Below are 23,142 nucleotides of genomic sequence, written 5' to 3' on the forward strand. Positions count from 1 at the left end.
TGTAAAAATAGCATTAAACCCATTTTTCCCTTGACGTGTCTATCCACCCTCGCCGTACCGGCCGAACGCCTTGGATAAAATGGCTCATTTTATGCTCTTGTTGTACAATCTACTATTTGTGTAAGAAATAGGTTAGGTTTCCAGGTTCCTAATAATTTCGTGCTCAGAAAATATTACATTATTTGCTTAATGATAAGACCAAGCTAGATCGATTTTTCATCCCTGAAAACCCCTACATACCAAATTTCATCGAAATCGTTGGAGCCGTTTCCGAGATATATGGAGAATATATATATTCAAAGAGATTTCGAAGAGGCTTATAGATGCCACCGGTGACCGAAGAGCTGGTAAGTATTAGCCTAGCGATTCAACGAGGAAATGCTGCCAGCATCTTCGGCACAATGCCGCAAAAGCCTTTTTTAGATATAGCTTAGTTTTTAATATAGATTTTAATTTAGTTTGTAATATTTAGTGTTATTTCTGTTTTTTGTTTTATTTTTATCTTAATAAATCAGTTATTTTTAGGATAGTTTACTATAAGTCCTTCAATTATACCTTTGCGTTTGCTTAAATAAATTGAAAGGTATTAGATATATACAAGAATTGCTCGTTTAAAGGTATTAGATTAAGGGGCTGTTTCACAATCCATTGATTAGTGTTAACTGACGGTTAAATGTGATGCCGTCTCTATTTGTTTTATTCGAATAGACGGAGACGGCATCACATTTAACCGTCAGTTAACACTTATCAATGGATGGTGAAACAGCCCCTTAGTGATCGTCTAACAATTATATTTCTACTGTAGGTAATCGATTGCGAAGGCATCCAGTCCAGACTGCCAATTGAAAGTTACACCCCTTTATTTATCAACTCACCCGGTCGTTTGTGCAATACGACTCTAATCGATAGCTGCCCCCCTAGACGAGCCATCTGCCTATAAACCATACATCAGTAGGTACGCGAAATTCTAGCTTACCTACTCTTATTTAAAAACCTGTCTATGTAGGCAACTGCCTAATTGCCTACATACGAGTAGATATTGAATCTTTAGTCAGCGTCTAAACATATGTATTATTAGTTATTTAACTTAAAAACTTGTGAAAGTCAGTCTGAAGCTGCTGCGGCAGTAGAGGGATAGAACTCTACATAATCCATCCCTCCCTCCTACCCTTTCCTATTGATGATTTCCCCCTACAAAAAAGGGTGTATCGCTAAATAAACCAATTGTTTCCTTACAGGTACTACGTGATACACAAGCTCCGTAGCCTCCGTTTCCTGGACTCGCGGCGCGTGGGCACAGCGGAGCGCGCGGAGGCTGCCACTCGCGGGGAATTCATGCGCGTGCGGCGACCGCGGCCCGAAGCGGATGCGGCGCCCGCGCTCCCCGTCGCCAGGGAACGCCCGCTACCGGTGGACCTTAGTGCGTTGGGCAAACACAAAGGCAAGTTCTATCAGAATATGAAATACTACGCACAAAATGGTCACTACCTGCCCCGACCTGGGCACTTGGGCATGTTTGACTGAACATAATCAGGAGTTTTTAAATGAATAGTAATAATTCTGAGCTATGAGGTGGCATAAAAATTATAGTATATAATATAATTATACTCAAATGGTCCCGCGTTAATCTCATTAGATTTCATCTTTGATGATAATTATTGTTGTGTGACACTCGGACGTACCGGAGCAAACCGTAAATAGCCGTAAATCCTATCACATCCCTCATCCTGCGGCCCGCCAAGCTTCTGCGAGAAGCCTTTGGTAATAATTACGTACATTTTCAACCATTTGAATTACGAACTACCTAAACAAATTCACGCCACTGCACGCAGCACCATAGCTACAACACATGAGTGGCTTATGAAGAAAATCTTTGAGTAGGACTACCCTTTTTTTTATTGTGTGGAAAATGCGCCTTATGCATCCGGTTCGGGGAAACAGGGGGATGTGGGGCTCGCCCAGAAGGGGGGTACTCACTAGAGTAGAGACCTCACGAGTTCCCTTGTTGCCATTGTGGGTCGTCATTGCTGTCGTTGTTGTTGTGGTTCTTGGTTCTAGTTCATAAGTGATGTTTTATTTCAGGAGCCTACGGCAAATGCAACTACAAATACACCGGTAAGCATTCAGAAGGCAACAGATTTATCAAAAACAGCGACTTGTGACCGGGCGAATCTAAGAAGTTATGTAGAATAATTATAAGACGATAGATTAAGACTAAAAGTTTTGGATATATAATTTTAATGGTCACGATCCCACAGTCGTCTTTTTATTACTTCTGCAAATTGTCATCAAATCTGCCATAAATGAGCATTTATTTTGTGCATCTACCTTTACAACAAATTGTTAAGTAGGTGTTTATTTTAGCTTTAATTTTTTTTTCATTATACATTTTGTTGTTGAACATTTAACAGTCTATACCGTAATATTTGGAAATTATTTTGCCTTTTATGTTCCTAATCGATAGTCAAGTACTTACATGTCATCTGTTGTCACTTAAACTTTGTAAAACGACCTTATTACGTCGGAATAAGAGCGCGAGGGACATATTTTTTGAATTGCAAACGTACAAGCTTCTACGTGTACTTTTTATATGTGTTAACAGTTTGAAAGGGTTATTGAATAAATTCAACTGTTAACCGTGTTAGTAAAATAATATTTATAGTAAATCCTCCATTATTCGTTCAAAAACCATAGATAATGACCAGCATTACGACATTGGATTCTATTATGAACACGGCATGGTCATACATCATTACAGCACCGGGGCGCGCCGCGTCGTGCGCACGAGCAGCAGTTAGAGTTAATGCAGGTCATTCTCAATGGTTCGCGGAACACATGCTAGAGGATTTAATATATGGATGTAGATAAAATATTGTATGCCTGTACGTAATTAGGCCTTAACATAACACTCGTGTTGTGTGGTTTTATTAAACGAGGCGTAGCCGAGTTTCATATTTAAAGGGTCACATGAGTGTTTTAAGGCCTAATTACGATACAGTTGCATAAATATTTCAACAGTATCAACATTATAACCGTTTAAAAGGGTTACCGATTGAACCTGTAACCGTTTATACCGGTTATCCTTATATAGTACATTACAGTAGAGGCCGGGAAGTAGGGAGTTGCCGGCCAAACAGATATAGGCAACCCCAGTTTCCGGCCGAGACTTGTAGTGCTTTTCTCAAACATTACATGAAATGAAATAAAAATAAAAAAACAAGAAATGAAGCTGGCAGGGCGCTAGTCTGGTCGCCCTGTTGTGTACGCGTGTCGCGCTGGCTGCTGGCGGACGGTTGCGGGCGGTGTTGCTGGGCGTGGGCCGCGTGCTTGCCGCAGAGCGCGCGTTAAAACAAAAGACGGTCTCATTGCCGGCCAGCGGCCTGCAAGGTTGTATGAAATCCCTTTTCATCTCTCCTGTTCGGAAAGTTTAATTTTCATGGGTAGATAGCCGGGTGGAAAATTGCGTTTTCATCTCTAGGGTGGAAAGTATTTTTTATTTTTTTAATTTTTCGATTAGCCACGGACTCGTAGATAATTGAGTTACGTCAATTACACTTTTTTTTTACGTTTCGGCATCGCCATCTAGATGCACGTCGTGACCAAGGAGCTTATATACAACACTGGCTGGAGGTTGAACGCCGAACATCCGTTTGAAACTAGAAATTTGATCTTTATTACGTCACGAACATATTCCATCTCTTTTTTTAATTAGGTTAAGAAAGAGATGGAAGTCATTCGTGAACTGTGAAAGAAAGAGATGGAATATATAAATAAGTAATAAAGGTCAAACTTCTTCGTTCGGCGTTCAACCTCCAGTTTTGTATATAAGCTCCTTGTTCGTGGCCAACTCGTTTTTTTTATAGTCGGCCGTGGCAAGTGGCCAGTCGAAAAGGTACCGTTGGAGGTTGGATTTAATTAAATTCTATTTATTATTATTATCTTTATTTTGTACTATTTTACTTTCCTCACGGTCGAAATGAAAAGAAGTGTCTAACTCGGGTGAAATTACCCATTTCCCCTCGAACTATTGGCGCTCTCACAATATCTCGGGTGTCACTTACCACCCTTGGTTATCAATCTACTATTGCAGGCCGCTAGTGACCGCGCGCAGGCAGGCGAGTCACAGCGCCTGCAGCGCGATACTTCTCAGCCTATTATTTGTAACACAACGTCAATATTTCATGTCATGTTTGAGAAAAATGGGTCTTCCGTTCACTGTTCTAAACCTGACTGTTTTGATCTTTATTTAGATAGTTTATTGACATAGTGCACCTATATTGAAGTGTATTTTATTATAGACTGTTTATGCTTTTAAGTTAATCCTGACACGTGTCACTCCCATACTGAATACGTCAAAAAACAAAAACTGACTCATTTAGTACCAGGATGACAGGTGTAAGGATTGACTTCTTAGCGGGGCGGACTACTATAATATTATGGCAATTTAAGAAATAAAATACTAACAAGTTATTCAAATGTTTATTTTATTCATTATAATGAATATTCTGAACCGTTAAAACCTTAGGAATGCATTAAGTGGGTACAGCGTAGTACGTAAAAATAAATTAAGTACTAAAAAATTACTTCAAAAATTTCGCTATAATATACAACGTTAACTACGGTTTATCTTATAAACCATTTACAATTCAGTTTGAACTTCACTAAGCTTCATTATGTACATCATATATCTAGATACGCACGTTATGTATAATATGTACATCGAAAAACTAAATGCAAATATTGGCTTGACAAATCTTGCAGTTGTCATCGGAAATTATTGCAACCATGACAAACTATCTATTTCCCTACCAGAGTTGGGGCATTCCAAAGATTATTCCAAGTATCAAATCAATTACTTTCCCAATAACGTTCTAAATCGCAATATGTGTATCGCAATAAGAAAAAAACAAATTAAATTCATATAATTTAAATAAATTCTTGTCTGCAACCCAATCGATATCTGAATGCGTTAGTTTCATTGGTTCTATTTAAACAATAAGAACCTAGTCGTGACTAATATAAGTGTGTGACCTTATTTTGTGCATCATTAAAGCCGTTTAAACGAATCACAAATAAATTTAGAATGACGGTTATTTAGGCAACGTCTATCACATCGTAACCTAATTCTACATCCCTACAATACGAATATATCGCACCAATACGCAACATTACCGGCAAACGCATATATACTAAAATAATTTATTATGATCAATTGTAGGTTTCTTAAAACATGGATGGTACAACACAACCAGACATAAGCAGTCACAACATAATTTCATTATAGTATTATAATCATTTCATTATAATATAAATAAGCATGTACAGCCGTTACATTTTGCACTTCACGCACTATCATAAAATTCTTGTTTTATCTATCGGGTACAGTCCGGGTAAGAGATATGATATATCTGCATAGTTGCAACAATACGTATAAAATAATTTAATGCCGCAGTGATAATGATAAGGTATGCGTACATGTTTTTGGGTCTTTGCGGTGTTAAATATAGGTGACCCTCTGTACACGTCATTGTTTGCGTGAAGTGTATTAAAATTAACTAACGACCATTTTAAGGTAAACTCACCAGATATTACTAATCTCACTTTGCGGGTCTTAAGCTAGGCTTGGTTAAAACTAGTAATTGGTGCATTTACCTCAAATATTTAATGAATAGATTCTTATTCTAACACCAGGCCTATTACCAAAAGACTCAATGCATCATGTGATCTAATCATCCATCGACCTAATTTTTTGAAGATTAGATCCAAAAAATACATTATCAATTTGATATTAGACATAATGGAAGGAAACCTCAATAAAAAAAACAATAGAATGACATCATAATCTTGCGTATGAAACGATGCCCAGTTCCTGATTAGCTATATAGGTAGCTGCATAATATTCCTTACAATAATATTATTATGTCAAATAAACATTTCAAGATATGTTTTACAAAAGGTACACAGTAATACAAAAAGTTAACATTTAAATCATTTCTGTACACATACAAAAATATATTAACTATATGGCTCTCAATACATAATGTACTATATTACACCACATACTATTTCAAATGAAACTTTGGTTCAATATCTCCTATTGTTGGTTCCGCGTACAACATAATATCAACATATCAACGTATAATTGGAATGTGTGTCTGCAAACATCACAAAATATAAGTAAATATACATCTTTTGCTAAAAATAAAAATGTGCGTGTTCAATAAATGGCACAAATTTTGTAAACATAGATTAGCGCGTTATAACCTTAATTACAACAACAATCACCGTATTAGTTTAGGTAGTATGTTGATCAAATCGTATAATTTCTCTCGAAATTATTTATATCCAATAGTTTTATTAGAACTACATTACGTAAAAAACTTCACGGTATTTCGGTAATTATGCCACAGGCGTATCATACGATTTGTCGATAATATATTGAATTTCAGTTAATTTATCAGTGTTCCAGTACGATATAAAAATCAAGCATGGCACACCTAGTACTTCGATAGTAAAAATCACTTTCTCCATAATAATAATTACAACATGCATCACATTATAAAATTGCGTTACATAATTACAATACATACATCCGATCGCGCGTCACTAAAATCGAGTAAAGCTTCCGATTACAATATTAGAAATATAAGAAGAAATACAGAGGCAACGTAAGTTAACACAATGATTAGCTACGTAGGTACTGACGGCCGAATAATAGTTTTCGCTAACTAAAACAGGATGTATCCTGAATATTCCCTGGAGTTACGCGCACGGATGGATCGAAGTGGCGCGGATGCCGCATGCTACACTTGTGTGACGCACTGCGCCAGTTTCTGCAGCTCTGCTTGTAACGCCGTCCGTTTTTCCGTCTCCAAATATAACTTGGCGGTCAGGTCTTGAATGGCCGCGTTGAATTTCGCGTCTTGTACTTCTAATAGCTTCTCGAGGTTTGCTATCTGTAAATTGGTGTAACATTTTGTAAGTATACAATATAAATATTATTAAATATTACAGAAATTGTGTAATAAAAAAACCTCATTAATGGCATAAAAAGATATTTGCGTATTCGTTTCTCTTCTCATTAGAAGTTTACGTCTATTTCGTTACTTAATTTGTTTCCAAAAACTGACAATCAGTTCGAGGGGAAATGGATAATTTCACCAGAGTTAGACACACTACTTTTCATTTCGACTGTGAGGAAAGTAAAATACTACAAAAAAAATGAGAATAATAATAAATTTAATTTACTATATCCAACCTCCAACGGTACCTTTTCGACCTGGCCACTTGCCACGGCCGACTATAAAAAAAATCGAGTTGGTTACAACCAAGGAGCTTATATACAAAACTGGATGTTGAACGCCGAACGAAGAAGTTTGACCTTATACTTGGACTTATTTATTTATTTTATTTTCCATCTCTTTCTTTCACATTTCACAAATGACTTCCATCTCTTTCTTAACCTAACTAAAGAAAGAGATGGAATATGTTCGAGACGTAATAAAGATCAAATTTCTTGTTTCAAACGGATGTTCGGCGTTCAACCTCCAGTGTTGTATATAAGCTCCTTGGTCACGACGTGTATCTAGATGACCATGCCTAAACGTAAAAAAAAGTGTCATTGACGTAACTCAACTATCTTCGACTCCGTGGCTAATCGAAAAATTAAAAAAAAAAATACTTTCCACCCTAGAGGAGAAAACGCAATTTTCCACCCGGCTATCTCTAATACCCATGAAAATTAGACTTTCCGAAAAGGAGAGATGAAAAATAACTTACCCTATTATTGAGTTGTGTTATTAGCGTCTCCATAGCCTCGGTCTTGTCCGTCTTGTTAGCCTGTAACCGCCTCTCTAGCGTCCCGGAATTCGTTTTATCACCAAACAAATTCGTAGGTTTCTCTGCAATCTTCTCTTCCGTTTTCTCTAATCGCTCTAAAGTGCTCGTTTTTTCGAAAACGCCCGAGGTTCTCGTAAGGCTACTGACTTCGCTCTGTTTCTCTGACGTAAGGGTAGTCTTCTCTATCTTGTTTGGCGACTTGTCGGTGGTTATTTCAGTGCTGGTGCGGATCGATGCAGAAGGCGGCGCCGGCGCGGGCGGTTTTTTAATTTCATCAATCATTGCCATTAGCGTTCGTCCTGGAATAATAACAAGTTAAGTTTATTTTTGAATAGGTATGTCTAACTAAACCACTGTGTCACATTAATAGCGCAACATAATCAAGTTCAGCTGGTCACAACCAGACAATTAATGAAGGTAAACTGAAAGAGTACTAACTGAGCTTAAGATAGGTGGGCAAATCAAGCTCTTTTTAGATTAGAGTCGGATACTTAAGCGGGTCCGAAATCGCCTATCGGCCCCTTTCAAATCTTAATAACCCCGACCAATTTAGTAGGACTTTTCTTTTTATATATTAAATAATACAATACACTACAAATATTCTTTATTGCACGCCATAAAGCAGTACAAAAAACTTATAATATAAACACTTACCCCCTTATTCATAAAACTTAACAAGCCTATGTTAACTAACAAATGCTTTGTCCCTTTCTAACAAATACAAATGTCGAAGTGACAGATAAGGACAAACGAATTTTAGCGGCATTTTAACTAAAATAGGTTTGATTGTCGTTTATGAATAAGGGGGTTAGATTCAGGGTAGACAATAGGCGGTCCTATCGCTTAAAAGCGATCTCTTCCAGGCAACCATTTGGGTACAAGAAATTATGTGATACAAAAATAGGTGGCGGAAATAGAAACAGAAAATAAAAACAAACAAAAAAATCAATAATATTAAAATAAATACAAATGATACAACTATATAAATACATACATGCAATACTTATAAAATAAACTACTAACATAAAATAGCAATATAAATTGTCAATATGGCCGTAATGGGAGAAAAAGGATAAGAAATTAGGAAATAAAATAGATAAACACAGAAAGACTGAGGACAGCGCTAAAAAGGCAGTGTCAAGAAGTGAGCCTTAATCGTACGAACCTGCAGCGGTGGGCGAGTGGATGACAGCAGGCTTTGCCGGCGGGTCTGGATCTCGCGACGCCGGCGACTCTTTCTTATTGTCCAACGAATGACGCACTTTCGTCTGAAATTAATACATCTGACAAGTAATAATGTAGCTCGGTATTATAATTAATTTTGAAAATTCTACATTTGAAAGTAAAGAGAATGCAGTTCATGATAACGCTTATGTGTATGTGTTAAAAGGTTCCACAAAAACCGTCGAAAGATTAAATACCGATGGAAACGAAAATAATACCTCCTCAAAACTTTCCAGTACGGACATTCTGCTGCTAATCGACGACGTGCTCTTTGACATTTCCATTGAGTGCGTAGATCTCTTTTCCTCTAGGCCGACGTCTAATATTCTGAAATTTATTAAAATTATTCTGTTAGCTGTTGTGGTATTGGACATGGGAAATGACAAAAAGTATAATCAAAGGAATCGCTGCGTAACGTGGTATGGTGGCGTTCAGTTCAGTCGCCCACTGTTCAGGTGCATTATTTCTAGTCACAAGAATTTTGATCCCCCATAATGTCACTATCGTGTAATAATAAACATAAAATGGTAATGGTATGGTATGGTGGTTGGCCTAGTGGTTTGACATATCGCCTCTCAAGCAGAGGGTCGTGGGTTCAAACCCCGGCTCGTACCTCTGAGTTTTTCGAAATTCATGTGCGGAATTACATTTGAAATTTACCAAGAGGTTTTAGGTGAAGGAAAACGTGAGGAAACCTGCACAAACCTGCGAAGCAATTCAATGGTGCGTGTGAAGTTGCCACGATTACCTACATGTTTGTCGCAAGTGGTGTGCCAGATAGCAATGAGCCATGCACCGTTATGGGAAGCCTTTTTTGCCGACGGGCGATGCTGGCATACCGCATTACTCGCAGTAGTTCCTTTACTTTCTTTTCTTAATGATAACTCTCCTTTTCTGTACTGTCAAAGGAACCACTGCGTATATTCGGCATACCTTGACCCACTGTGTACCGGCAACCTGTGTTCAGGAAATGGGTCAATCAACTTTTTAGTGTAGCTGTTGCCATGGTATCGTCTCCTGGGTTACCTATTAAAAGTATGATTTTATAGGGTACAAATCCAATAAAAGTTAGAAGTTGTGATGGTTTTAAGGCAATTCCTCCCTGGCTCATCTCCTAAGCATGCTAATAGTATAGTAATAATTGCAAACATTTTTCGAGCATAGTGTATCACTGATGCATTCTGAGTTAAGAGACAAAATAACAACACTAAAAAGTTGATTAGCTATGCTCGAAGTTTCTCTGAAGGACAGAATCCGCAAAGAGATTGTCCGACACAGAACTAAGGTCATCGACATAGCTCAGAGAATTAGCAAGTTGAAAAAGTAAAAGTTGAAGTGGCAGTGGGCTGGTCATATCTGTCGCAGAACCGACAACCGCTGGAGTAAACGAGTTCTTGAGTGGAGACCGCGTCTCGGCCAAACGTAGTGTAGGACGCCCTCCGGCCAGGTGAAGTGACGATCTGCGAAAGGCTGCTGTGAGAAGCTGGATGCGTCTATCCGAGGACAGGGCGCAATAGGAGGCCATTCCAGCAGTGGTCTGCTATAGGCTGGTGATGATGATGAAGAAATTGATTGACCCACCTGTCAGTGCTCCCGCTGGAACTCTTCCCGAGCGGCAATTCGGGCGCGCGCTTGCCGTCGAAGCTGGTCTTCTTTGCCTGATTGAGCTTGAGCTCGGCCATCCACGGCGCCTTATGCTTCTCCCACTCGCGCGTGCGCGGCTTTATCTCTTCGGCTTTCTCTGCGGCGGTCGGCGCGACGGCCGGCTTGTCCACTGGAACTGGAAATTCAAGTCGTATAAAGCTAGTAGGAAGAAAATCACTTAATTGCGTATAAGTAATAGGCATGTGTAAGTAACGCGAGTAATATCACACTGCCACGTAATGCCATGCACAGATAAAACCAACATTACTCGGTATCGGTCGCCTACTTTCAAGAGGTTGTCATTTCAACTTCACCGCAATGAAAGAGATGAAAGTAATGCTGACTATGTTTCAGTCATTTCATTACTCGTTACTCAGTTCCTTTCATGGCATTACAAAATATACAGTGATGTTAATATGGTGGAGGCAAGGTCACCCAACGGGTGATGTTTCGAGTGGATTCAGTTTCCGAGATGTAATATGATATGGGTAAGTAACTACCGCCAGTGCGACTCATTAACCTCCGTTGTAAAAATAGGGGGTGTTATAAGTTTGACCGATTTGAATGCGGTTTATTTTATTTGAAAGCAGGTTTTCCAGCGTTGGTTCTTAGACATGTTTTATCAAAATAGGTTCAGCCGTATTTGAGATATCGAACTTTGAAGTGACAATGTCGGGGGTTTTTAACTTTTTGTTGGTTTGGTTATAATTTCACAAGCTTTGTCCATCGTCTGACGCGAGACAAGGCTGTGTAGTACAAAGATTAATTTCCAAACTAGTTCTGTGGCGACTGGCAAATGTTACCATAAAAAATAGAACGACACAGAATAAATGAAATATATTATGGAGAAAGCATAATACGAGTACATGTTGAAGCGGTGGGGAAACGGTGATAGATAAAATATCTAAAGTTGCACCAATGGCTGTGACGACAGATTCTTGTTTTTGGATCATAGTACCCTAAAGACGACTGTAATATAGAATGTACCTTCATGTCCATTGCTCAATCCGATTTGCTGCGGGGTATCGTCCCTCAAAGCTTGACTAGGCGGCCGACGGCGTGGCGCTTTCACTCTAGAATAAATAAGGTTTGAGATTAATTTATTTGACAACCAGATAGCCAAGTAATTAGAGAACCTGACTATGAAGCCCGAGGTCCCAGTTTCGTCCCCGACCGGAGGAGACATTTGTATGAATAATACGAATGTTGTTCTCGAGTCTTGAACGTTGTTAAGTTTATTTATATTATTTATTTCACCTCTTCACCGCCACGAAACAAACGAAGTGACGTGCTCTGTACGCCACAGAAAAAACAGAGACAAATGAACTTAATTTTTAATTCCATTGCAGAAGGATTAATTTCGAGATGAATGTTGGTCACGTATAGATGACCGTGGCGTGTGAGACATTCCATTGGCGGTCACGACTGAATGACTTTGGCGGTGAAGAGGTTAAATATGAATTTGTTTGAAGAACGAAAACTCAGATCACTTTAAATGTAACAGTAACAGTCAGGCATATTGTCTAACGCGCGGAAGGTCGCAATCGTAATGACCCGTTCTATCTGTCAAACAGCATTAGATGATTGTGAATGCAATTTTTATAGCTACAGGGAATCATTAGACGATATGGCCTACTTAAAAATATGTCACTACTATGTAATTTCGATCTCACCTGCCGGCCCTCGGGTCGTTCAGTATGGAGTGTCGTTCGACATGGTCGAAAGTGTTGGTGTTTGTGTTGTTGTTGGTACTCGCTGCGCGCGAGGCGGCGCCGCCGTCGGGCCGGTCCCACTCGCCGCCGCTGCTGCTGCCGCTTGAAACGGTTGTCGCTGACTTCTCTCTGGATATAACGGTCGTCAACATTGAAACCAATACTATTTAAAGGACGGAAAATAAACTATTCAAAGGACCTTAGCCAGAGCTTCTATAGATGCAATACGGCTATTTGATTTTCGCAATCTCAGCAATATTATAAATGCCAATTTTTGTATGTGCGTTTGTGTATTTGTTACTTCTTAACACTAAAACGGCAGAACGGGTTAGAATAAAAGTTCGTATATGCAGATATCCGGGCTTTTGGAATAACACATACTAGGCTAGTTTTTTTTTTATGGTATAGGGGGCAAACGAGCAGGCGGATCGCCTGATGGTAAGCGATTACCGTCGCCCATGGACACCTGCAACACCAGAAGAGTATAGTATAGAATAGTTTTTATCCCGATATTACCACGGGATCGGAATAAAATCCCAAAATGTCAACCGTTAGGTTTAGAGTCACGAAATTTTGCACAGCCGATTTTTATGTAGGTTTACGTGTGCGAACCAGCAAATGATGGCTTGGTTTATAATTAACGAAATATTAATCTAGCTTCTTAAAAAAAAAATTGTTTCCAAAAAGGCTTCAATGGTATTTTAAACCAGCGTTTCCCATTTGCCGAGGCGCGACCCGATACCAGGCCATCAAAATAAAATACCGGGTCGCAACATTCCCGCCTTGTTTTAAAATAATACTTTTACCTACTATTATATGATATAATGATGGACGCATCGTAAATATTCGTTAAAGTATTCATTAGGTCACAAAGGGGCAATGTGAAAACTACCGGGCCATGGCAGAATAATGTTTGGGAAACACTGTTTTAAACTATCACGTTTTCATACAAAATCAAACTGAGGAGTTCGCCTTCCGGGCCCCATAATATAATCGGGTTAGGCTTGAAAAGCTCACTTTCCCTTTTTTTCTCTAAAAGTGCACTTATCTAGAAGGATCACTTTCTCGGGAACGTACACTGTCTCTAAAAGTGCACTTCCCAATAGGTAAAGCAATTTCTCAGAAGGTGCACTTTTTAAATATAACAAAACCTAATACGTAATATAACGTAAAATAATAATACCTAATGTGTATCTTCTGGGAGTGAACATTTAGCGGAAAGTGCACTTTTAGAGAAAGTGTCACATCATCATCATCCCAGCCTATATACATCCCACTGCTGGGCACAGGCCTCCTCTCAGAACAAGAGGGCTTGGGCCATAGTTCCCACGCGGGCCCAGTGCGGATTGGGAACTTCATACGCACCATTGAATTGCTTCGCAGGTTTTGCAGGTGTCCTCAAGATCATTTCCTTCACCGCACTCGTGGTAAATTGCACATGAATTTCGAAAAACTCAGAGGTGCGAGCCGGGGTTTGAACCCACGAACCTCTGCTTGAGGCGATAGGTCAAACCACTAGGCCACCACGGCTTTCAGAAAAAGTATACGTTTCGAAAAAATGAGCTTTTCATGCTAAAACATATAATCAACTTCACCCATCTAAATTTACTCTATGCGACATTGTCATATTAAAACAATTGAAAACTGAAAAATTAAAAATCTTACTTGTCTGAAGACAGCATCTTGCTCTTTAGGCCGCTCAAAAGCCCAGTAACGCCGGACGTCGGCGTCGGGCTTTTCTTCAATGGCACCGGCGGTTTCTTTACCTAAAAAATAATTACAATAAAAAAGCAATCTCAAATAAATAAATTACATTTTGACTTTGCGAGTTGAACGTTGACGAACAATGTGGAACTTAATTCACTTCTTAGAATGGCTGGTATTAAATACTAAAGTTTTGTTTATTTTTCAATTAACAGAGCTAGCGCCAACATGGAGCGTTAATATAAGATGAAGCTAGACAGAAGCAAACACGTGTTGCGTTGCGGTATCAAAACTAGAACCCGATATTGAAAACCGAGGGCATTGGGTCATCTCCGAAGTTCGCGATAACTAAGCACTAAGCGCTAATACAATGAATTATATGCTTAGTAGCATTTGAATTAGTTATTAAATAATTAAAAAAACGCAATTTTATCCCAAATACAACCATAAAGATGTTTCAGATGGGGTCATAGGTATATAAGATCTATGCAATTGGAAAAAGTACAAGAAAAATAATACGACCAACATTTCAAAGAACTGAGTGGCACTTTTATTCTTCTTTATATATGACTAGCGCCCGCCCCGGCTTCGCACGGGCAAATTTTTTAAAAAATGGCCATGTGCGAGTCGGACTTCCGCACGAAAGGTTCCATACCTATACAACATTAGAAATTAGCAAAACACGGCAAAAAAAACTACGTGTGCTGTATGGGAGCCCCCTTAAATATTTATTTTATTTTAATTTAATTATTTATTTTTAGTGAATGAATATGAAAATAAATATATGTATTTCAAGCAACTACCTGTTGCCGTTATTAATATCGAGCAAAAACGGCAAAAAAAACACGTTTGTTATATGGGATCCCCCATTAAATATTTATTTTGTTCTGTTTTTAGTATTCGTTGTTGTAGCGGCAACAGAAATACATCATCTGTGAAAACTTTAACTGTCTAACTATCTCAGTTCATGAGACAGCCTTTTATAAATAAATAAATATAAATAAATATCATAGGACACTTGACACCAATTGACCTAGGCCCAAACTAAGCAAAGCTTGTACTATGGATACTAGGCAACGGATAAACATACTTATATAGATAAATACATACTTAAATACATATTAAACATCCAAGACCCGAGAACAGACAGACAGACGGACAGCGGAGTCTTAGTAATACGGTCCCGTTTTTATCCCCTTGGGCACAGAACTCTAAAAAGGTCTCAAATCACGGGCACTTCACACACATTTTTCTGCTCCATTTCCCAAAACCTACACCCTAATCCAACCCGCGCGAAGCCGGGGCGCGTCAATATAGAGTAAATGCATTTTTGGTTACATTGATATTTTTAATTTCGTACTTATTCTCTTTTGAATGGAATGTCCAATTTGCATAATTTAAAGAGTAGGTAATCTACAGGTATTGAAACCGTCTTGAATATAAAATTATTTATTTGGATGAGGATTAATACAAAAGTATGGATAACATGGTCTGATTTTAGTCGGAATTTCAGTCAACTTGTAAGATGTAAAAAGTAGTTATAGTGACATAACTACAATAGTTGGACATATGGTATCGCGAAGTTTTTTGTAGATATTAATATATTCATTAATATTGTAGAACATTTTTGTGTTCTATCATCAATAGTTTCCACAGCGCATGCGATGAAAGATATTTCATGACAACTTTCTTTACACTTTGAGTTACATTATTGAAGTTTTAGTACGGAACCCTATTTTTTTCTGGTAATAAACTGCACCTATGGCACTTTGGAATAATTTTGCATTCTAATAGTGAAATATTTTTTCAAATCGGTCTAGTAGTTTTTGAGTTAATTCGTAACAAACATCCAAAAATCCAAGATTCCAAAAATCCAAATCTTTCCTCTTTATAATATTAGTATAGATAGGGGAAAACGAGCACGAGGGCACCTGATGGAAAGTAATAACCGCCGCCCATGGACATCCATAACATAAGCTGAGTTACGGATGTGTTGCCGGCCCTTTGAGAAATGAGTATGGCTCATGGGGTTTTATATCAGTGGAGCTATCAAATTTTAAATTAAAATTTCAGTCCTAATAAACTCCGATATTGATAAGCTTGACGTTATTTTGCAGATGGGTTACTTTTAATTGACGGTAACCTAATATGCTCGTATGTTACCCCATCTCCCATATTATATTAATTTCTTTATGGAAGAAGAACTACGAAATTTCAATTCAGCTACTTACTTGTTCCGGCGTTCCGTCAATAACTGTCTCATTGTGGATTAGCTTTTCGGACTCGCTCTTATTTGTGTGTGTAATAGTATTTTGTGTACTATTCTCCTTGCTCACAGAGTTCTCTTTGTGCATACTGAAATTTAGATAAAAATGGTTATCCAATTTTTTACGGTAATAGGCTAGCGTCCTAAAAAATCGCGGCTATTGACAAATTGTAAGGAAAGAGCACCGCTTAAATAAAACCTCAAACTTTTCGATGATGATACATACAGTCGAACAAATTGAAGACCCAGGCAGTGTGAAATTTTTGTGCAATTAATGTCATCTTGACATCTCATCTGGGGGCACGGTAGTGCCCCCGCCAAGTCGAGCAAAACAAAAACAAAGGCACGGCCCAACCATACTTTTCTCGAAGCCATTCAGGCTATTTTCAACATACTTTTGTCAAGGAAATCATAGTGAAATTGATTATTAAAAGGTTCCACCCTGGGTCATGATTCAATTTGTTCGACTGTACTTTTTTCAGCGATCAATGATGAAAAAAGTTTGAAATATATATCAGTCACACGCCTCAGCATAATGCTGAGTCAGCGGCCGTTTCACTTTTGCGGGGACACACAAAATCATATATTTGAATTTTTGTATTTCTTTTTCTTTTTTTTTTTTGTTTTATTTGTGTTTGCTGTTAATTGTTGTTTTTAATTTTGTTGTATTTGTGTGTCTTTGTGAATGTGAATAAATGTCTTCTATTCTATTCTAAATAATAAAATTTTCATCCGTTGAAATTGCCTTATTGAAATCACTATAACTATTCGTAGTCGCTGCTTAAATGACTAAATAGTAAACAAACAAGCTGAGATATGTGGTGCAGAGGAGAAATTCGTGTCTGTTCCACTGTCCAGCTATGGTGTAGCGGTATAGCACGTGGCACGGAATGCCTGGGTTCGATTCCCAGCGTTGGTCTTATTTTTCTGGTTTTTCTGTGCATCCATATTTCAGTTTGTATTTTCGATATGGGTTTTACGGGATGACCGTAAAAGTAACAAAAATTTGGAGTTGAAATAAATAATACTAAAAGACTCCGAAAATCAATCAAATTTTAAGCAGTTATTTTATTAAGTCGAAATAAATTCGGAAGCGATAGTATATCGTAAGCGATAAGACCGGACCCTGAATCTAAATATCATAAGTGTACTGTTTTACTGTAAAAAATAGTATTGTATTGGTGTACCTAGTATAGCACGTGGCACTTTTGTGATATGCCGAGGACACTTGGGTTCCATTCCCAAACGTAGCGGTCTCATTTTGGTCTTATTGTTTCTGACGTTATATGCCTGTGTTTTTAAAATTTTCATAAATTTCAGAATTTGTATTTTCGATATGGGTTTTATCTTGGGATTTCTGTGACTTTTCGTAACAAAAATTTGAAATAAATAATCTCGATATAAATTACGGACGACGTTGCGGAAGGCATGGGGGGGACGGCTGCGAGCGCTTATGTCACGAGCGATAAAGACAGCAATATCCCAAACGAATACCTAACGCGGCCGCGCGGCCGGCAGGGAAACTTCTCTTAATTCAAAATAATGTATATACAAAAGGGATATAGTATCAAAATATTTTGCCATGCCTAATAACTAACCTAAAACTTCGGTCACCGCATCTACACACTCTTTTAATTGTTTGAACAAGGCTTCCCTCTCTGCTTGTTTTTGTTTTAATTTGCTTATCATGGTTAAAATAATCTGTGGCATACCACTTTTGATTGTTTCGCCCATGTTTCAGCAGTAAATTTCCAAAAAACACACGAAGGTCTAAACTCAACAAGTCACAGAATAGATAATAGTACAAGCTCAGTGTCTGTTTTCTTATACTTTTTGGTCAGTTTGCCCATGACATAATGTCATTGACATTTGAATAATGTTGCCACTCAAATAATAGCTGGTTTCAGCTTTCATTAGCCCAACTATAGGAACTTAACATATCTAATACTATCATTGGTCACGATTCAGTTGCGTTCGATAGTACATAATTATGTGTCACTGACAGCTAATACGCGAAGTCTGTTTTGGAAACTTGCATTAAATTAGATAATTTGCTTGTGATTGTTTACAAACACGTTGCTAGACATTGGCAATATTAAACAATTATATGAAAATTTTCCATAGTGGTATTGCTCAGTGGTTTAATCAATTAATGTGGACAACCATACAACGACCGGATGCGTACTGATAAATTTAGGAGGTTAAAATATTAACTAGTATATCATGTGATAAGCGAAACAATGATTCGCGGAATACCAGTGGTGATGTAATTTTATTTGTAAAACTAGCGAGGCTAATAAAGAACGTGGCACGATTCATTTATTTGTCATAAAACAAGGTACTTATGTTTCAAAAGTTAATAATTTGTGGGTACATTTTATGAAGATAATAAACCTAATTTAGAGAGGCACAATTGCATGGGTTGACATTTCAAGCTTTTAAGTCCACCTATTTACCTATTTGTTAGTGTTAGTGAAATCTTTCGAATCGATTTTCACTCAGTGGTCAGGATGATTCGAAAATTTGGTACATGTACGATATATAGTTAGTTATGCTTAATATACCATTTATGTACCAAACGTATTCGTCAAACTGAACGATATTAGTTAATCGTTCAGCGACTTTTAAAAATAATGAAATTTCAGATTTTACAAATTAAATAGTACAAATTACAAATTTTACAAATTAAATATCAATGTACGTCATCCTAGGGCCCAATTGACGTCGTCTGTCTCGCTACAAATATCAAAAATGTTGCTTTACTATGCTTCTTGGAATACACTTTACAGTGGGTCCATACGTTTGGCAAATGCCAACAAACGCACAGGATACAGCCATATATTAGAGTAAGAAAAGGCTATTCCCATCTTATTCTATCATATAACTTCGTTCCGTGCATTTGTTACCGCTTGCCAAACGTGTTGACGCAGCAATAGAAATAAAGTAAAAAACTAATTAATTTTGAAAGCCGCTAAACTAATGTCGTTCAGTGTGACGAGTACGATTTGTTTTAATTATTTGCACCTGTTCAAGGACCCATCCGTATTTTTATCTGATGACTGTGTAATTATAAAGTGTTATCAACAAAAAATTATGTAGACGTAATGGAACTAAACTACATACAATTTATAAATTGTTATTTCAATGGTCGAGTCAAGTTTACCTTATTTTAGAGGTGGTCAGTTCTTTGACAGTGGCGGTTTTTTCAGAGTACTTGTTTAGTATAGGGTATATGGAGTTCTTGCTCGGCGGTCGGTCCGGTTTCTTTTCCTCCATTGGTTCGTGTGTTACTGAAAGGAGAGACAAACAATATATGGAAAACTCTAATTACCACACCGTCATTTCTCTGTCAGTCCAGTATCGTCGTAATCATTGCAAGACAATCAAGTCAAATCCAAGGTTTGAATAACCGTATTGAAGTTATGCCCTTTCCCGTTAAAACTGTGTAGGCGCATTCTCAAGTTCATCGCGAAGAAACATAATTTGATCCTTTCACATTCCTAACGAGACACTCAATTTAATTGCTGAAAACTTTCAAACAATTCCGTAACACTCACTGTCGTCCAATCCCATTTGGAAGGCTAAATAAAATCACAATAAAATGGAAAATCACTGTAGCGACACGATTACATCAACGCGAGTGAGGCAACTGCATTAAAAAAGACACTGCTAGAGCACGATACGATGAGGTAAGTTACGCAAAATCACGACTACGCTAACCTTCATGAGAAATGTCAATAGCAGAATATCGAATATTAAACTACGGTGGGCGGAGTGTTTACTAACAAGTACACGCGTCTCTACACACCGACAGGCTCTTTAGACCGTACCAAGCCCGTATAAGGCCTATATTTCTTTGCCTTAAAGCCAAGTGTGAGTTGTCGCGTTCAGTTTATGCTCTCAGTTAGCGCGTGCTTCGCGCAAGTACTAAAATAAACGAGTGTCTTTTTGTTTCGACGACGGTTACCTCGAAAGAGTACTCAAGCATTCGAACAACCAGCCCATTGTTGTGCTAATAGTACAACCATTTATAAAAGGAAGTTAACTCATTATCAGTTGCTATAACCAGAAAAGAAGAGACCCGACTAAATGATAAACCAACCGTTTTAAATTTAGTTCACTTTCAAATTCATTTTCGTATACTCGATGTACTGTGATGGTCGTTAGGTATTTTACTTGAATGCATTCGATGACTGTTATCTTGGAACAATCAACCTATCATTGTAAAGATATTAAACATTAGTATTGATTAAAAATATAATATATGCCAGCAAGACTCAATATTTACAGTATTTTTATTCTTTTCTTACCAGTATATTAGATCAGTGGCATCCATTTTATGAAACGATATATTGTATTAGACATTACTTACATTAAACAAACCCCACATTCTTTATTATATCAACAAAAACAGTGGACACCAAAACGGTTGTTTCTGAGTTTCTGAATCACTTTTAAGCGGAAATGCTACTCAATTCACTAATAAAACTGAAGCACTTACTTTATCCCGTACCTTCACTGAGAAAAGCAGTTTTATTGTTAAATATTCGAGCACACGCCACGACCGACTTTCGCTTGTGAAAATCTGTCAATTTGTGTGATAATCTATTATCGTCATTGTTATCGTATATAGAAAATTATAACGGCGTAACTGATTACGCAGATATGGTCACTTTAGTATACAAAGATCACATATCGGGCTTTACCTACACGCTTCATTATTATACGTGACCTATAGTTAAGACTTATGAGAAATGGCGTCAACAGGCTATCCATTAGGGCTAAAAGGAAAGCAGTGTTTCAGTAGTTAACTCGTAAGGTAAAGTGTAAAAATATCGTAATGGAGTCGTAACGTTTTTCGTACTTACGTGATTTCTTGATAATTTTGGCGTGCTACTGGCGTAATTAATACGACCAACTGTTGGTAGATATATGTTACTAATGTCATAATTGAATCATTTTAGAATTGATTTCAAGTTAACATCAACAATTTTTGTTATGATTTAGATAAGGACTAAATTGGCTGTTGCACACGGCTCCGTCTGCAAAGTATTCTTTTATCGCGATCTCGCGGTAATTAAGCAATTTTCCGGGACAAAAACTATCCTATGTCCTTCCCAGAGTCTCAAACTTTCTCAATACTAAAATTTCATCTTAATTGGTTCAGAGGTTTAAGCGCTAACAGACAGAAAGACAGAGCGGAAGAGTTACTACCGCTTTTATAATATTAGTAAGGATTTTAGTCATCATCATCATCATATCAGCTGTAGGAAATCCACTGTCGGACATAGGCCTCTTCCATTTTTTATAGTAATGTTAAATTAACATACCTAAACAGTTTTCGATGCGGATCGAAACTTGCGCGATAACCCTTGTATCCCATTAATATTATAAATGCGAAAGTTTGTAAGTCTGTTTGTTTGTTACTTCATCACGCATTAAGAACTGAACCGATTTAGATGAAATTACCAAGGATAGTTTTTGTCCCGGAAAACTGCTTAATTACCGCGAGATCGCGATAAACGAATTCTTTGCAGACGGAGCCGCGTGCAACAGCTAATTCAGTCCTTATCTAAATCATAACAAATATTGTTAATGTTAACTTGAAATCAATTCTAAAATGATGCAATTATTTCATTAGTAACAGATATCTACCAACTGTTGGTCGTATTAATTACGCCAGTAGCACGCAAAAAATATCAAGAATGCTTATAATTTAGTATTATTTTATATTGGAATAAAAATGAGACAAGTTTTTAACATTCGCAGAACAAACATCTGCTGTCAACGGAAAAAATGCTATATTAACAGCAATAGTTATGTTACATAATATTTATATAGTGATATAATCTTTCCTCTAAAATACAGTTGCAGACAGCAGCAAAAGTGAATAAGCTGCGGTGGAGCTCAAAATGGCCTACACACCTAAGCCATAGAGTCGTGTATAGATCATTATGAGCTCCACAACTGCTCATCCACTTCTGCTGCTGACTGTACAGCCTACAGCTAGAACGATTACAATTTAACCATTTAATGCTATATCACAATTTAAAAAAATAGTGGATATGCAAACAAAAAATCCAAGAAGCAATGTCTAGGTTGCTTTTAAAACCAGGGTTCATGAATAACATAAAACATAGGTGTGGAAAAATAACTGATAAAAACTGCTTAACAGTCATTGTTAAAGTAAAATTTTAATTAGAATAAGTACAAGTAAAATATTCAAATTAATACGTGACATAAACGTGCGATTGGTTTTGTGATAACATGTCTATATCGGTGGGTCTTGATAATGAGCTCAAACTTTGAATTCAACTTGTTTAACAGATACAACACTAAGCAAAACTGCGTGAACTTTTCTTCACAGCCTTGTATTCAAAGAAGTAAGGCATGACGTAGATTAGGTATATGAGCAATTGCGTGTCGGACTATTCATAGTCAGTTAATCTTATTACAAAAGTGGTCCTGAGTTTCTACTGAAACTCTCTGGAATAAACTAGTATAATAGTTTTATTTTTGATTTAACTTACCAGGGGGCAATAACTGCACGAAGTTGTCCGGAAAGAGTCCGATGCGGCCGTTTATCTCGCCGCGCCACCAGCCGCGATCGGGGGCTTCCTTTGACACGATCGTGACGATTTCTCCCTCGGCCAAAGTTAGTTCGTCTTCGTTGACCGCCGTGTACGGGAACAGGACGCGGCATAGCTCCTTTACTGTGGAATAATGAGCAGTTGTAAAGATGGAATGTGTGAG

At 37.7% G+C, this 23,142-nt stretch overlaps 2 protein-coding genes across 7 annotated transcripts in view; one reads left to right on the plus strand and one right to left on the minus strand.

Annotated features, from left to right (window-relative positions):
• Positions 1-4,470, plus strand: part of LOC141427395 (leucine-rich melanocyte differentiation-associated protein-like) — a 33,834-nt gene extending 29,364 nt beyond the window's left edge. For both annotated transcript variants that reach the window (XM_074086760.1, XM_074086759.1), the window contains exons 5-6: positions 1,239-1,441; positions 2,083-4,470. In XM_074086760.1, coding sequence (XP_073942861.1) covers positions 1,239-1,441; positions 2,083-2,162 — 283 coding nt within the window. In that variant the 3' untranslated portion in view covers positions 2,163-4,470. The remainder of the gene's footprint in view (positions 1-1,238; positions 1,442-2,082) is intronic.
• cindr (CIN85 and CD2AP related) overlaps positions 4,466-23,142 on the minus strand; it is a 30,550-nt gene continuing 11,873 nt past the window's right edge. For all 5 annotated transcript variants that reach the window (XM_074086755.1, XM_074086754.1, XM_074086756.1 and 2 more), the window contains 11 exons: positions 22,920-23,102; positions 19,553-19,679; positions 16,355-16,478; positions 14,085-14,185; positions 12,381-12,548; positions 11,695-11,780; positions 10,645-10,843; positions 9,282-9,390; positions 9,005-9,107; positions 7,780-8,138; positions 4,466-6,956 (listed from right to left, as the gene is read on the minus strand). In XM_074086755.1, coding sequence (XP_073942856.1) covers positions 6,804-6,956; positions 7,780-8,138; positions 9,005-9,107; positions 9,282-9,390; positions 10,645-10,843; positions 11,695-11,780; positions 12,381-12,548; positions 14,085-14,185; positions 16,355-16,478; positions 19,553-19,679; positions 22,920-23,102 — 1,712 coding nt within the window. In that variant the 3' untranslated portion in view covers positions 4,466-6,803. The remainder of the gene's footprint in view (positions 6,957-7,779; positions 8,139-9,004; positions 9,108-9,281; positions 9,391-10,644; positions 10,844-11,694; positions 11,781-12,380; positions 12,549-14,084; positions 14,186-16,354; positions 16,479-19,552; positions 19,680-22,919; positions 23,103-23,142) is intronic.

The sequence above is a fragment of the Choristoneura fumiferana genome, chromosome 4, assembly GCF_025370935.1.
Source record: "Choristoneura fumiferana chromosome 4, NRCan_CFum_1, whole genome shotgun sequence".
NCBI lineage: Eukaryota > Metazoa > Arthropoda > Insecta > Lepidoptera > Tortricidae > Choristoneura > Choristoneura fumiferana.